This window comes from Puntigrus tetrazona, unplaced genomic scaffold (assembly GCF_018831695.1).
Source record: "Puntigrus tetrazona isolate hp1 unplaced genomic scaffold, ASM1883169v1 S000001111, whole genome shotgun sequence".
NCBI classification, from domain to species: domain Eukaryota; kingdom Metazoa; phylum Chordata; class Actinopteri; order Cypriniformes; family Cyprinidae; genus Puntigrus; species Puntigrus tetrazona.
Window position 1 is genome coordinate 1,854,499 of NW_025048699.1, and position 17,297 is coordinate 1,871,795.

Here is a 17,297-nt window from a genome sequence, read left to right on the forward strand (position 1 = left end):
ACTGCTCATTCTGTCATAGTGCCAGATAGCGGTCGGGTGTACTTGCAGCGCAGTACCGCTGATCACAACACGGGGGCGCTCGAGTCATTCTAATGCTAACTGAATTAATGCACTCACGGCACTGAACGTGTAGGATGCATATAGGGCGGGTTCTTTCCAGGACCCTCATATATAAAATCAATCGACACATGTGCATGTCAGATATTTACAGTTGTTTAAGGTTGCAATAAAAGATTCCAAGCAAATATGCCACTTATGTTTCCATTTATTTCACAGGCGCTTATACGAGTAATATAAATCTTGTGCATCCTTTAATGGTGCTAATCAGGAAAAGAAGCGTTGGAAAAAAGTGACTTATTAAAACAACCATTTAGCTATGTGTATTTAGGGGTAAACAACGTTTCAGTGACATAAAGTGACATTAAAAGTCAGCAAACAGCTGAAGCGGTATCCATGGCAACAATACGCCGCTTGCGTTTTTTCTTTTTTCCCCATTCAGAATAAAACAGAAAAACTATAAAACTGGCATTTCAACTTTATACATAGCTTCACATATTCCGATTTTAATTAAAAAAAAAGACTGTTTGGCGCCATAGAGAAAACTTTGGTTGCGCGGAAAAAATTGCCACGAAAATTTGACTTCTCGATGTGTTTTTTATCATTTGCACAGTGTGACTTTTCATAATCATTACAATAGAGCGACGGCAAGCAAGGGCCCGCGAGAGAAATGTGATCGTTATTCACTCGCATTGACCCGGACTGGGGCTTGACATTGGGATGCTCGGTTTACAACCGTCCCGGGCGCGTGGCTCTGACAGCATCGGGCCATTAACGCGATCCGGTGCCAAGTGCAAATCCCCGGTGGCGCGTCTCGTGAGCAGAGGGGCTCTTGACGCGTTCACGCGTTCCCTTATATAGGAACGCGTGGCGCCGCCTCCTTTCTCATCCACGGAGAGCGGTCGGGGTGTGCGGTTGTAATCCATCCTGAGTAATTCACTTGCGTGGGGAAGGCGGACCAATAAGGGCGTGAACGCACACAAAAGAGGCACGGATAACGGGAAAGACACCAGACGGGAGCAGCGCGCGAAGACGAGGGTCACAACCGCTCAGTTTTGAACACTTCAACAACACCGGACTCCATTCAAGCACTGGCATACATCAAGATGAGCACCGCGAGACCGTCCGAACCGGGACCGTCAGAGGAGACGATGCGGATGATGGTGATGCACGAGGCGCTCACGGGCAGCGATGCTCGCCGTTACGGTTCCCCGGTGGCTTGCGTAGAATGAGAGTTTGGGTCAGTGCGCAGAGATGTCGGTGCCTTTGCTGAAGATCGGTGTGGTGCTCAGCACCATGGCAATGATCACCAACTGGATGTCCCAGACACTTCCATCACTGGTGGGGCTCAACACCACCAAACTGACCGCGGCGCAGGGCGGCTATCCCGACCGGAGTATAGGAGTAAGTCTCGGGTTATTTCCCCCGAAAATTCAAACAAAAAGTTCAAATATTAAGCCTTTGACATGTAAAAAAATTTTCACTCGTCGCACCTCCCGTTTTCTACATTTAAAGCGCTTTTGTCTACAAATGATCGTTCTTTTGCATTCCGTTCCATTCATTGTTTAAAAATGTTCCGATGCAGGAACGCGTGTGCGCGCCTCCTTGCGCTTTCTCGGGTTCAAAAGTGGCGTTCACGGACCTGCTGATTGTGATGTCATGGAATTTCGAACGCTCAGCTCATTAATATTACAGTTTGAAAAAACAGTTCTAATTAGCTCTAATACAACTTTTTTTATTTGAATAAACTAAAACTGCTGCAATAGGTCAATAGGCATTTGTATCGTGATCTTATTAGAAAAAAGCAAAAGAGGTCTTTCACATAAAGTCATAAAATGAACGTCTCGAGTCCCTAGCGTTCTTTTGGACGCAGGAACGTTTTTTGAGCGCATTCTCATGTTAAAGAATGGAATATATGCACGAAATACACTGTAGATGTAACGCACTTTTTCAGTTTCATGGACCATTTTAATATTAATATCGCTTTCAATATTAACAACAATCTGTGGGGTTTACCACGGGCTAGAATTTAAAATGTAACATATAGCATGTAAAGACCGCAAAGCAGATCGAATCTGTAGTGTTGTAATATTCCACTGGCGTGGAGATTGTGGAGATCTGGGATTCTCCAGACCCGCATCAGCAATCCTCCATCTGTCCCTCGCTCTCACCAGCTCCAGACAGTCTGATTGGATCTGTAACCCTTCAGCGGTTCAAGAACGACGCATCTGAGCAGGATAGATCACCTCTCTCTAACAGCCGTCAGTCAAATAGACTACAGAACCGCGCGCGTGAATGAGGCTGATGGAGAGCCGCCGCGCTGCGATTGGTGGGCGGGGTGGGGTGGGCGTGGTCTGACGTGGCACAGGCGGATGGGATTTGTCGTAATCTCGTGTTTGCGATGCCGTTAAATCTGGGATTATAAATGAAACGATGAACTTTAGATGTTGTAATATTTCTTGTCGTCAGGTTTTACCCGCTAACCCAGAGGAGTCCTGGCAGGTGTACAGCTCGGCTCAGGACAGCGAGGGCAGGTGTGTGTGTACAGTCGTCGCACCTCAGCAGACCATGTGCTCGAGAGACGCCCGCACCAAACAACTCCGCCAGCTACTGGAGAAGGTGACCTACCGACCCATAATGACTTCTCGGTTTGCCCTTGGGCATCACGTTACAATACCTGCGTGAAGTTGCCACAGACACAGAATCTATGACAACCAGAGCTTTCCACCAGAGATCAAAGTGACCTAGAGGCATGAGCCTAGCAACAATATTATTCGCATACAAACACTCAGAGTTAATGAGTTCCTCTGGAACAGGGCTGGTGCAAAGGCAAACAGAAAGACAATGATGCAACTCCTTGGACACATCAGATCATTAGCAGACGTGGAGGAGCTGCAGAACTAGTTTGTTAGTTCACCGAAGGTTGCTAGATTCTTTATATACTGATGCTTAGAGTCGGTATATAATTTAGACGCCAAAATCAGATCTTTTAGGCTTAGTGGAAGTACGAAAAGTTTAAGAGATTAATCAGTTACATATCAAAAACCTTATATATTTTAAAATATGTAGTAATATTCATAGCAGTAAGCACGTCTTTAAAATAATGATAAAAGTAATCATTTCATAAAATGAAGAAAATTACATATTTAAACTTGAAAAAACATTCAATTTTGGTCAAAAGAGGATACAAAATGAAATAGTTTTTTTGCGATTTACCATTATTTTAATATTTATTTTCAAAGTATATAATTAAGACAAATAATTAAAATAATAATCCGATAATCTGCCACAAGTCCAGAGAATATAATCTGCCACAAAGTCCTAAACTATATATATATATATATATATATATATATATATATATATATATATACACACACACACACAGATAAGCTACAGAATGTGTTGAGCTAGTTTAAAAAATAATATATATATATATATATATATATATATATATATATATATATATATATATATATATATATATATATATATATATATATATATATATGGCCTTAGATGAAGAAAATAATATGAAATGTGTTTACTTACAAAAGCACTTTATCTCTGGTACTTGTGTGTGTGTGTTTTAGGTGCAAAATATGACGCAGTCAATCCAAGTATTGGACCAGCGGACCCAGAGGGACCTGCAGCACGTTGTGAAGATGGAAGATCAGCTCCGTGGCCTGGAGACCAAATTCAGACAGGTGGAAGAGAACCACAAACAAAACATCGCCAAGCAATACAAGGTAAACACACGATTAAATGCGAGCAGTGCACATATTTCACAGGAATGCACACACTGTTCCACGATACGCAGCGCAAACACCGTGAGACTGCATGCACACCTACAGAAATGCTTGTGCGATTTTTGTAAAATGTGCAGACCTGTCCGATTCGATTGAAACAATTAGTGAACATGGCGAACGCAGTGTTTGAATAAAACCTAAAATAGAAAAAATATGAATAATAAATAAAGGATCTGCACATTTGTTTTTCTATAATGTACCAATCAAAGCATCCCGTGACACACGCTGACCTGACACATGCATGGACTGTAATTCTGTTTGCACTTTGTAACACGAGCGTGAGTGTGCGGGGCGCGCATGGTGTGTGTGTGTGTGTGTGTGTGACTGTGAGAGCACGTGGATGTGTTAGCTAGGTTAGTGAGTTAGCTCCTGTGCTGAGTGTGTTGTTTTTGCTTGCAGGGCTAACTATAAAGACATGATAGGAGAGCCAGAGGCCAGAAGAGGCAGGTCTAACCCACGATTGGCTGAAGTGGGCGTCAGTCACGCTGTTTATGTCACGATTCTCATATTCTATTCGACATTAGCTGTAAGAAACACCTTTCCCCCCTCCCTTATCCAACCACCAATCAGATCTCCTCCTGCATGCTACTCTAAAGAACTGTTAACGTTTTATTTAGTTTCATTGCTATATTGCTATTATTATTATTACTATTACTACCATTATTATTCTCATCTTTGCTAGTATTGCTTAAGTTTTTTATTATTATTACTTTATTATTTGTCACTATGAGTCTTTGGTTTTTGAAGTAATATGCGTTTTTGAAGTAAAGAATTTAATCTTAACATCACATTGTTGTATGTGAGTTGTAATTTCAGCATGTGTCCCTTTCTGCTGTTGCATTCTAAACGACAACTAATAAAGTCTTTTCCCAATTGTTTACCGTGTTCAGAGCGCTTGATTTCACGATAAATGTTTGTAGATCTATCATTTTCATACGGATATGAGTAGTCTTACTGCATCTTGGCCTCTGGTCTCTCACTGGCTCTACAAGCACACCGCACACACAAACATGAGCTGCTAAAAATAAACGTTTTTATCGGTTTATCAAGCACCTCAGCAAAGAATCCTCTTGTTAAAAACATTTTCAGGGTTCTTGAGATGCAATATGCAAATTTAAGTTTGTATTACATTTGAAGTTCTTGATATTAGCATCATTTGTAACAAAAGTGGTTGTTTTTTTAAGCATCAGAACATAAACTATATAGACAAAAGTATGTGGACACGTTAAATGATTTTCTTCTCTACAAAATCATTTAAAGCTAAAATCAAGACAACACCTTTACCTTGTGAAAAAATAAGTACACTTTATAATTTACTTGAGAATATACTTGTAATGCGGATTGAATGTAATTTTTCGGACACTTGCAGTATTTGCATGTTATTTATAATTAAATGAAACCATATTAGTTTATATTAAATGCAATTAGACTGATTTAGGACTTAAGCTGTTACGTGCGATTTGAAATATGGTTAACTTGTACAGTTGAATGTGCAGACATTTATGGTAAAATCATCTTTACTGGCTGAAACTGTGATTATTTTAGTACATATACAAAACAATATGATCTCTAAACATAACATTGCATGAGACACTATAGTTAAAAATTTTTTAAAAGTATTTTACATGCGCTTTAGTATGTTAGTCAACACACTGAAATAAGTTCATTTCTTCAAAGTATGACAAAATGACTTAAATATACTTAAGTATATTTTTTTACTTAAGTGTATTAAACATCTGTATAGCATTATCTGCAATAAAGTAATATATATATATATATATATATATATATATATATATATATATATATATATACACACACACACTTTTAAGATGCACTTTTAAGTGCACATTCAATACAATTAATCACATTTTATCCAAAAGCACACTTCTTTTTTCACAAGGCTAAACCGGCTTTTAAAGTAGAACTGAACTTTTGTGCAGAGCAAAGTTCACAAAAACGATTTATCCAGCAAAACCTGGACATAGAAGACCTTTGCGATCTTTTTCGATCATCCGACATCGATATTTGACTCGCTGATGCTCAGGGACAGATCTCTGCACCCTTGTTCCAGCCGCTAGAAAAACTTTCACAGACTGTATGGAAGCAAAACATACGTAATAAATGCTCGCCCACGCCGTGAACAATAGTCATAAAGACTGTAACGATTAGCGCGATAACTTCCGGTTTATTGTTAGCGTGTTTAGGTTTTGTTGCGGGGCTCGCGCTAAAAAAGTCAGGTGAATTTGATGATTGGCTGTCAATGTTTTTTTTCGTCCATCAACTGGAAAACATGCAAGTGATTCCAACGAAGTCGTTTAATTGTGCCGTTATTATTATAAACGTGGTGTGGTCTACTCCAACTCATCGTGGTTTTCAAATCGAGAAGCCCAACGGTGTGTTTTTTTTTGTCCTCATACCTTCAGGCAGATATGCTTTTCTTAAAACGTGTCCAGATGAAAAAACCACACTATACTCAACAGTATTCAACACCTAGACTGTACAACAAATTAGCATAGCCAGGTTCAGACAGGTTTCAGAAGATACAGTAGGCAACTTTTCAACGCTTTCACGCATACATGCTTACAGGCCATAAAGGCAAAAATGGCGGAGCGCGTCCGCTGATTCCCGTATTGGAGGAGTACAAAGCGGACGCCAGGCTGGTTCAGCAGTTTAAGGAGGAGGTGCAGAACTTGACGTCCAGCCTCAGCCTCCTCCAGCAGGAGATGGGAGCCTACGACTACGACGACCTGCACTCCCGCGTGGTTAGCTCTCGGGAGGCTACGCTGCGCGCATGCAGAAGCTCGGTAAGACGCCACAAATACGTGCTTTTCTCAACAACAAAGTTTGTCCAAGACACAATACTGACTCAGTATCGCTTGAATTCCAGGTACAGTAAAATAAGCTCAATGTGTGGAATAATGTTAATCACAAACAAAAAGAATCTACTTGTTCCTTCTTTTGCTTAGTAAAATAAAATAAAAACACATAAAATTATATAAATTAACATATTAAAATTTACAAAGTGTAGAAAAGGTTAAAAAACTGTAAATGCTCATTTAAACACCTTTGCAGCTATAAACAATTAGCTAATTATTTTAAATACTCCAGAAAATTGCCAGTTAACCTCCATTGTATGAGTCTTGTTGTTACCTTTTTTGTCGTTACCTATTTTTATCCAGCATCTTAGGTTCAAAGAACCTTCTGATTAATAACTGTTTTGGCCAGTTCCAAATTTCCTGTTTGGTTCTTTGGAAATTAAATATATTGTCACATTATAGAGTTCTTACAATCAGTGTTTTGGCTCTTCCTGGGTTCTCTTCAAAAGCACATCAAAATAAAATAAAAACTCTATTAGCACCCATGTTTTCATAAAAACCTTTAACATCAGTGAAAGCTTTTACTTCATTTTCTTTATAGTGGAAACACATCTTTACATTAAAAATGTAACTGTTCACTTGATTGGCAACTGGTTCTTCTATGGTATCACTTTTTTGGAACTTTAATTTTAATGATTTAAAAGAGTGTTGTAAATTAAGGCATTGATAATAAGAGAAATGAAGTCAACCTCAGAATCTAAACTCACCTCTCTCTGACTCAATCTGATTTTCAAACGCATTGTCAGCTGTTTCCGATGATGAAGAAAAATTTTAAACGAGATCTCTTCAAATTGACTGTTTCTTCTGATGAAACGGAGACTTTAACTTACGTCTCCTGCCTCTCAGATGTTTGAGAAGAGCCCAGTATTCTCCTGTGTCTCTTCTAGGTTCTTCAGAGGAGATCTCAAGATCTCAAACTGTGTGATTTGACCAAAACTCTGTAATCAAAAGAGAATTCAATATTTTTCACCCATTTCTACCAAGATCAAATGTTCTGAGCCGCCTCTCCGCATTAATTTTACAGCTCTGTGCTCTTACTGTATGTCAACTATTCCATTTGGCTCTGTTTTATTTTAGCAGAAACATCTAATGTAGATGATACTTAAATGAAGCATTACTGAGAACTCAGTTCAAGTCTCTTGAGCTATAAAAAGAGTAAAATTATGCATTCTCCATCACAGCCTCCATTTCCCAGCATCCAAGCACACACACACACACACACACACACACACACCAGCATCTTTTCTCCGGTGTGTATCATCTTTCTTTCTCCTTCACACAGAGTTTCTGGAAGAGAAATCTGGGCCAGTTTCACTGTAATGATCAATACGGCTTTAAAACAACAGATTGATCTCTTTCTCACACTTGAGCTTCACCTTCTGATGAATATGAAACATTTACAGGAAAACCATATGAATTTCACATATACCCATGCGCATTTCATCCCAAGCGTGACATGAACGAGTTTGTGCTTTGTCGAGAAAACATGCATTACTATTACTGTTCTAAGCTTTCCACATTTCGACAGAACCTTAAAAATGTATTTCACTCGTTTGACCGTAAATCCTCAAATCACACGAGATTGAAGAACACATGATTTTAATATGTTCTTACATGCGCTCTCACGTGAAATGAATGTTTTTTCATTATGCTGTGCAAACATTTTTCACTCAGAAAATCGCTAGTAAATTTAACAAATAATGAAAAAGAAAGGGCAAGTAAGAGTAATTAAACATGAAACTGAAGAAAACAGAAGAAAACTGGAAATCCTATTCTCTCGTAAAACATTCTGATAATCTGTATTTACTACTTTTTACAGTGCGTATTGACAGTAATGTATCAGTGATTTCATATATTACATTGTGTGAGAGGGTTGTGTGTTTTTCTGCAGTGTGAGAGAATCAGGGCTTTAGTCTAAAGATAGTAGCGTAATAATTTAGTCCTGTTTCTCCCCCCAGACAACTGATTACAGCTCTGTGTGTTAATCTCAATCGTGTGTGTGTGTGTGCTGAATAAGCAGGAGAATACACACACACACACACACACACACACACACACCACGGTTATTACTCACTATCACCAAAGGAAGTCAAAAATCATCATTTTGATATTTATCTTACAATTTATCTCTATATTATATTCTTTCTAGCTGTCAACACATGAAAAAACACTCATATGTTTTTCTCTGTTATCAGTGATGGCACTTTTTTCTTTCTCTTCGTCAAGAAAACTCATAATGAAGCTCAGCGTGACTCTATTAAAGTCATTTAATCATAACCTTCACACCAAGATATAAGATTGCCACAGTAATTATGACTGAATCAGACTCATCATAACATTACAGCATTAAATCTCTAAACTCATTAAACTTGTGTGCGTGACAACAGGCTTGTCATAAGAAAGTGTGTGTGTGTGTGTGTGTGTGTGACTGCCGTTATATACGCGTGTGTGTAATTGAATATGTGTTTTGTGCATCCCCGCAGCGTGTGGTAAGCTGACCGGCATTAGTGATGCGATCACTATTAAAACATCCGGGTCTCGATTCGGATCCTGGATGACGGACCCCCTCGCTCCTGAAGGAGACACTAGGGTGAGTGTAAATGCAAAAAACGTATTTCAAAATCTACGTAAATGCAATCGGATGTACAGTACCATTCAAGCATTGAAATGAAGTCTGTTTTGCTCATGAACTGAATTTATCTGACCAAAAATACAGAAAAGTCAGTAATATTGTGAAATATTATTGCAATTTACAATAACCAATTTTCTATTTCCATACATTAAAAACGTTATTTATTTGTGTGATGCAAAGCTGAATTTTCATTATTCCATTCTTTAGTGTCACATGATCTTCTAATTATTCTAATTTGCTGCTCAAGAAACATTTCTTATGCTTGTCAGTGTTTATAACAGTCATGCCGCTTGATATTTTTATGAAACCATTTCTAAGATTCTTTGATGAATATAAACCTCAAAAGAACAGCATTTATTAAAACGTGGAATATTAATAAATAACATGACTGTCACATTTGACACGTTTTTTTGCTTTTTTTTTTTAGTACTTATATAACAGTAAATTCATTCTGTAGGACATACAGGATTCATTAACATGCAGTTAGTGGAGGATAGCTGGTTATTTTATGCCGGCAGTAAAAACCCACAAGCACATAGCTGCCGGCAGCCGCTTATATAACCATGTTGCTTTATAACCATAAGAAAAACAAACCTCAAGGCTGAGCCATCATGCACAAATGCAAATACACATGCTTGAGGAAAACCACGCCCTATATTCATGCACAGAGAAAAGTTGAAACGCACTGTGAAGTTCTCAGGCGAGAAAAAACATCATCTAAAAAAACAGTCCATCATCAGGATCTGCTAAAATCTCACAGACGCTGTGTAGTATGGATGAATTCATTTAGATTATTTGTTTTTACTCATTTGCACTCGCCTCCACTCATAAACGCTCATAGGATTCAGAGCCCTGCATTTTATTCTTCTTTAAGCTTATTCTAATTCTTTTCAGCTTTACACTTTTATCATTCCAACGACATTTTGCAAAGAGTACTGAAGAATCGAAAATGATTCATTGATACCCATGTGTTTACATTATCATTCAAGCAAGTTTTACAAACATGTGAGTTCACTGAAACAAGAACCAGTTCACGATAAACATCTGTTTATGAAGTTTACTTTACACAGATTATCATTCAAGAAAACATTTACCAAGAGTTTTTAATCACTTCAATGAAAACCGAATCGGTTCATAACGAATGAGTTTATTTTGGCACCGTTTATCATTAGGAAAACATTTATGAACACACAAATAAGTTTGTAATAACCATTCATTTGAGAGTTTACTTTTATATTGTTTGTCATTCCAACAGTATTTATAGAGATTTTTGAATCAGTTGGAATGGGGGAAAAAAGTACTGCTTAAGTTCACTTTTATGCTGTTTATTATTCAACGTTTATGAACAGTTTGTGAATCAGTTGGAACGAAATAATGAAAAACCATTCGTGAGATAATTTGGTTGCAAGTTCATTTTTACATTACTTATCATTCAAACAACATTTTACGCTGGAACCAGTTCGCAATGATTCGTTCGTGAGTGTACTTTGAAATGATAAAGCACATTCGCTTTGGACATCCACGGAGTTGAACTCAGGTCACTCGCACTCACAAGCGGCACGAGGGGAAACTAAGCGAGGCCAAATAATTTTCCGCTCGTCCAGATGTGAAGTGCTCCGGCGGGGCTCGTAATGGAGGCCGCCGAGGGGCCTGTGATAACGGGTGGAGGTTAAGAAACAGCCGACTGTGGAGGATGAATGAGGGCAGCTGGAAACGAGTGTGTATAAGCCCATTCTAAGCCTGATCGCTTCCCAGACATTTGTGAGAGCGTGAAGAGAGAGTTTGTGGTGATGTTGTGTGGCAGAGCAGGAGTGTGCTATAACATTTATATATATCCATCTGTCTGTCGGATCGTGATGTCGTTGTGGTTAAAGATCTGGGCCGGTTACCAAACGTTATAGTATCGGACTCGCACGGGTTGATCTATGAGCCCTGCATCCGTGGCCAGGCTCTTAACCTCAGGTTGCAAGCGACTGTTCCTGTAATAAATGTCCTGCACGCAGCTTTGCATTAAATTGTGGCTAAATGACAAATTGGCAATTAGCAGTTGGCATCCCAGAGCTGCATATGCTTTAACTGCTGCGCTTGTGAGAAGTTTCTCAGCGAGCAGCTTTCAGTTTTCTCTGATGAGAACAAAACTTAATGTGAATCGAGCTGAATAATTACAGTATTGTCTGCTGTTTTATATCCCAATCAAATTGAATTTAGGCATCAAAACAATACTATTTGAAGTGATACTAGATTTGCTGAAGAATTTAACAATTATTAGAGTTGCTTGTTTGTTTGTTTTTTTAAAACTAAATTAAATGAGCAAAATAGCGCAAACATAAACATATGGAAATTACTATGTACAATTAAATATCAATTATGGACAGCTAAAAAAAAATCTAAATGTCATAATCTAAATGTAAATGTGTTCTAAAATGTTACATTTTAAAAATGTAAAAAAAAATGAGCACACGTAACATGTATCTTCATTCTTAGAGTTAAGACTTATTCACACCAAGCATGATAATGATAAAAAAATATAGTTAAAAAAACAGCAGCCACAACTATAACAATAAAGGCACGGAGAAAACGATATCATTGGAAACACAATTTTTTTTTCAGCTGGACGCAATAAGTTATCCTTATAGCTATTGTGCTTGGGGTTTATCTTCAACGTTGGAGATTTTATTTATTTATTTATTTTACATTTTCCTGTCACGCCAAAATCTAAAAATCTACCCAGGTCAACTACCCAAATCTCTCTCTCTCTCTCTCTCTCTCTCTCTCTCTCTCTCTCTCTATATATATATATATATTACACACATATATAATTAATACAGTAATATAGTTTTTGCAAAGAAATCATTGAAAAAAATCAAGACTTTGTGTTTCATTCAACTAAACATAACATCCTGAAGTAGATCAACAAAAATTGCATTTCTCATATGCAATGTACTTGTTTTATTTACAATTTGAATTTTTTTTTTTTTGCAGTGTACAGCAGACTGGAGAAAAAAAAAAAACGAATACAAAAGCAAAAAATATTAGATGATACTCAAACTAGACCTGTGATTTAGAAACAACGCACACTGACCTCAAAATACACAATTACGAACCCGAAAAGCCATTAAAGTGATGCCTTGCGCAACTAGTCCCTCCAAACCCCATAAACGCAGCAGAGCAATTATAAATCAGGCTGCTGAACATATAACCTTCATTCACACCCACAGCTTCCCCCCTCCCTCTCATTCTGTTTTTCTCACACTTTGGGTTGGAGGCTCTTGTTCTCAAAGATTGATGAGACCGTAGGCTGTATGTGTGAGACAGACAGAGCGTGGAGAGAGAGAGAGAGCCGTGTGTGCGTGTGGGAGTGAACAATAAGCAATATCTCAGAGCGGTTTTTGGCTCTTCAAAGATAAAAAGCTTTGGCTGAGCAGCATGTTGCTGTCAGAGATACCGAGCGTAGATGGAGCGGCATTCAAGCTCTGCGTGAGCATTAGGTTAAAGCCGAACAAACACCATGTGTGCGACCAGAATATGGCCAAATATTAATGCTGCGTTGTATATTCTGATCATATTTCTATTTGATTTCTAACTTCTCACCAAAAAGGTATTTTGTAGCTGAAGATGATGCACGTAGAAATTAAAATAGCAATGCTACCATAGCTTTACAGATCAACTAAAGGTGTCCAGGAATAAAATTGCACTGATAAGATCATATTTATTCTGCATGTGTATTATTATCAGAGTGTTTTGCAAAAAGAGTTTTATTGACTCCTCTAAAGTTAACTTACTAGGATATAAACATCACATTTCAGAACTCATAATGAATATAATTTTTGTTGTACTGTTTATTATAAAATTGGGGTGCCTAATAAATTCATATATTTAGCCATTAAGGACAATTCTGATCAAAGGTGACTATTTCAAATAAATGTTATTCTTTGATCTTTCATTTGTACTAAAATAAAACTGAAACTATGTGTGTAATATGTTGTTACTTTATGAAATAAACATCAAATAAAATATTTTTGCACTAAAATAATGAAACAAAAAAACAATTACTAAAAACTATATTGAAAAAACTTGAAAATAAATTACTACTAAGAAATTAAACTGAACAACATCAAACATTACAAAGTGGTATCCCAATGCTATAAAATAACACTGCACCAACAAATTATGGGAAAAAGTACAATATAAGGTTAAAATATGAAGCCGCACAATGAAGTTAATAATTGAATGCTTTCTGAAGAATCATGTCTCATTTAAGATTGGAGTAGTGATGCTGGAAAATCAGCCTAGCACCACGGGAATAAATTATATTTTGAATATATTTAAACAGAAAACACTTATTTTGAATTATATATTTATAACGATATATATTTTATAATATTGCTGTTTTTCTGTATTTTTTAATCAAGTAAATTTAAGCATAAGAGACTTCTTCAGTCAACATTTATCAACAACCAAGTTTTCTGTCCAGATCCTGGCCTCAGAATACTTCAGTTTGGAGGGGAAAATGTTTTATGGTGTTGTTTTGGTGTTGGCCAAAGGATGAGCTCCTCAGCTGATTCTTGGCACTTCCTTCTACTTTTAGGGGATTGTATAGATTTGCCAACTTCTGCCCAGGACTCCCCTCACTGAGAGTATTACCACACGGCTCTGTGTAAAGCTGCTTTGGAACGGTTTATATTTTAAAGGATGCTGTTAAAACGCTCACGAAATCTAATCAAATGTTATTGCTGCAGCCTAACAGTGAACAACCGTGGGTTTCAAAAGAGATAAAGGTTGTGCAGTATGTTCAAACATGCAGAATGAGTGAGTTTGTATGTTGATGTATACAGTAGTTGTTTACTGCCTCATTGCCTCCTATAGAGAGCACACAGACGCCCCGGGCTGGGCCACAAGGCTCTGGAATATTCCGTAAGCATGACTGCTCCTAATTTTCCATTCGCTTCACCGAGAGACAGAAGCCCCAGCCCTGCTGGGAATTCTCCACGGAGAGTCGCTTTTATCCGAATGATCTGGAATTATCCCCATAGGGTTCGTAGAATGCCTGGCACACAGCGACTTCCTGGCTGTCATTTTTTCGCCGCCTGCGTTCTGCCACAGCCAGGGAAGGATGGACACCTTCAGTCTGGAATTTAATTAAGACCTCGCTGAACATCGTTCTGCTGTGCTGGCAAATTCATGCCAGAACAACAAAAAATATAATGCAAGTACAGACAAAATAAAGAACAACTTGACCTACTTTCATTGATAGTTAAAAGAGTCTGTAGTTTAACCTTCTGTACTGCACTTTTAATTCAGTGAATGTCAAGCCAATCCATCCATAGATAGATGGATTGACGGATAGATAGACTGATAGACAGATAGATGGACAGATAGACGGACAGACTGGTAGGTCCACAATAGATAGATAGATACATAGATAGATATCTATCTATTTTATGTCTGTCTGTCAATCCATTAGATGGATAGATGGTTTGATAGATACACCGAATGGATCTATCTAACCGACCATCGATCTATCTGTCTATCCATTCATCTATCTAACCAACCGTCATTCTATCCATCCAAACTAACTACCCAACCGTCGATCCATCTGTCTATCCATTCATTTTTCCATCCAGCAACAAAATTTTCAAATAAGACTTTGTAAAGCCAACATTCAAGATTCAAAATAAATATGAATTTCAATTGAAGTTCCTGTTTGCTACCTCAGATTTAAAAATGGTGCACAACCCTGATGAACATCTTAAAAAGATTAAGCGCTTCAACATATTTCAACATTATGACAAACATCTGCTGCATGTTTGCGCAAACATCCGCAGGGAATGTTTCGGCAGACATACTCTAGTTGAGCAAATGCTAAAAACCGACATCCTCCAGATGAAAACTAATGCGTGATCTGCTCAACACACTCGCGGTTAAGCAGGAATGTGTCTCATTAACTCAATTCCTTGTATTGTTAAGTCATTTTACATTAATTACTTACTCTCTCACTTTCTGTTCAGGTCTGGTACATGGACGGTTATCATAACAACCGCTTTTGCGCGGAGTACAAATCTATGGCGGACTTCATGTCGCCAGATAACTTTCACGCTCACCGCCTACCGCACCCTTGGTCCGGGGACGGTCAGGTGGTCTACAACGGCTCCATCTATTTCAACAAGTTTCAGAGCAACATGATCATCAAGTTTGACTTCAAGACATCCACCATGGCAAATCTCAGCGTCTGACAACGCTGGCAACAGTAACACCTACCACTACTCCTGGGCGGACATCCGACATCGACCTCATGGTGGACGCAGGGCGGGTTTCTCACCACGTCTACACCAGTTCGAATGCGGGAAACATCGCTATCAGCAAGCTCCAATTTCCCTGACCCTGCATATAATCCAGAGCTGGACGACCAATCACTCAAGACGCAGCCGGGAGTCATTTATGATTTGGCGGACACTGTACTTGACCAACGGCTATTCAGCAGGGCCAAAGTCCACCACGCCACCACACCAACCTCCTCCACGCATTTACGCACATCAATATCGCCTGCAAAACAAGTACGCGCAGATATCCATGCTGACCACAACCCACGTGGGATCGCGCACAAAGTGCCTGGAATAACGGACATCGTTATGTACAACGCCACGCTTTTTCCACGCCATCCGCCGAGCAACTGTAACGCCGAGGATTTGGGGTGAAGACAATCTTTTAGGAATGTCCTCAACAGATTGTTATATTAAAAATGCTATGCTGAATGAAAGCTAAACCTGAACAATAGACGTGAATGGAAAATAGAACACAAAATAATGAACAGATGCCAAAAAAAATTAAATATATGAAGCCACGCCTTTCTTTTTTACAAAATGACTTTTTTTACTTTCTAGGACACTGTCTCGATCAGATGTTTTTCCAGTAGCACTTAAAAGACATTTCTCCATGCTTTTCTGGCGCGCTGAAATGTAGGGAACGCTGGGATTAGTTACGACTAGTAGCCCACACTCAACCTCATAAACTGAGCGCAGGCATGAAAAACCGATGGTGCTCACTTTGGCAACTAACACGGACGGCTTACCAGTCTGTGCAATATCCTAAGTCCAACTTGTAAAAGCTTTGCAAAGCCTGAGCCTCTTTAGATATCACAAAAAATGTGATTGGCTGAAGGCGTTGACTGTTGAAAGCTCGCTCAAAGGACTCTCGTGAGATTTTACTTGAACTTGCCTGGCGACAAGTTCTTGTGACGCGACCATATCATGGTATTTATGAACTGACTCTACACGTATGTAGCATCCCGAGAACAGACCAAAGTGAGCTATTATAGTCAACACAGAAATCACGCATCTTCGGTCCTTAATATGCGTAATTACCATAACTCCACCTGAGTGACATCATCAAGAAGTCTTATTTGAACATATCCATCAATCTGGGCATGTTTAGCAGTGAAGTCAATTTCAAAGCCGATCAAATCAGGTCTTGTCTTTTCTTTGTTGAATTTCCTGATAACACAGAAGCATAATTTCATGTTGACTTGGGAAACCTTCCTCTCTGGTGAGTTTATCACCCTTCAGGCTACTGGATACACACGCTGTTGTGCTTATAAATGGATGTCAGCTTATCTGCATCGCAGATTGCAACGACACGCCAACTCAAGGGAACAGATGTGCCGCCGAGGTTTTACTAGCAAGCAGATGGTTCAGGTACACCTTACTCTGGATGAAGTCTCCGTGAAGTGGTGGGGAATTCTTGTAAATGATTCTTAGCTTTTGCATGAGCAGTTTTCTACATGCGCAAGAGGTGTGCCTGGAAGGAATGTTTACCTGTGTGATGCTATACATGACTGATCAGGGATGGCGGGATGGTGGATGGTGGGAGGGAAGGGAGGGTGGGAGGGAGGGAGGAGGGAGTGGAGGAGGGTGGGTTTTTGCT

At 38.8% G+C, this 17,297-nt stretch overlaps 1 protein-coding gene across 1 annotated transcript; it reads left to right on the plus strand.

The window, feature by feature from the left end:
- Window positions 1–710: 710 nt before the first annotated feature.
- Window positions 711–16,053, plus strand: olfm1b (olfactomedin 1b). Its single transcript, XM_043234231.1, is given in 12 exon segments — window positions 711–1,461; window positions 2,527–2,676; window positions 3,651–3,806; window positions 6,456–6,477; window positions 6,480–6,673; window positions 7,770–7,773; window positions 9,229–9,335; window positions 15,386–15,597; window positions 15,599–15,652; window positions 15,654–15,747; window positions 15,750–15,955; window positions 15,957–16,053. Coding segments are annotated over 12 exon segments (1,446 nt in total). The 5' UTR covers window positions 711–1,311.
- The last annotated feature ends 1,244 nt before the right edge of the window (window positions 16,054–17,297 follow it).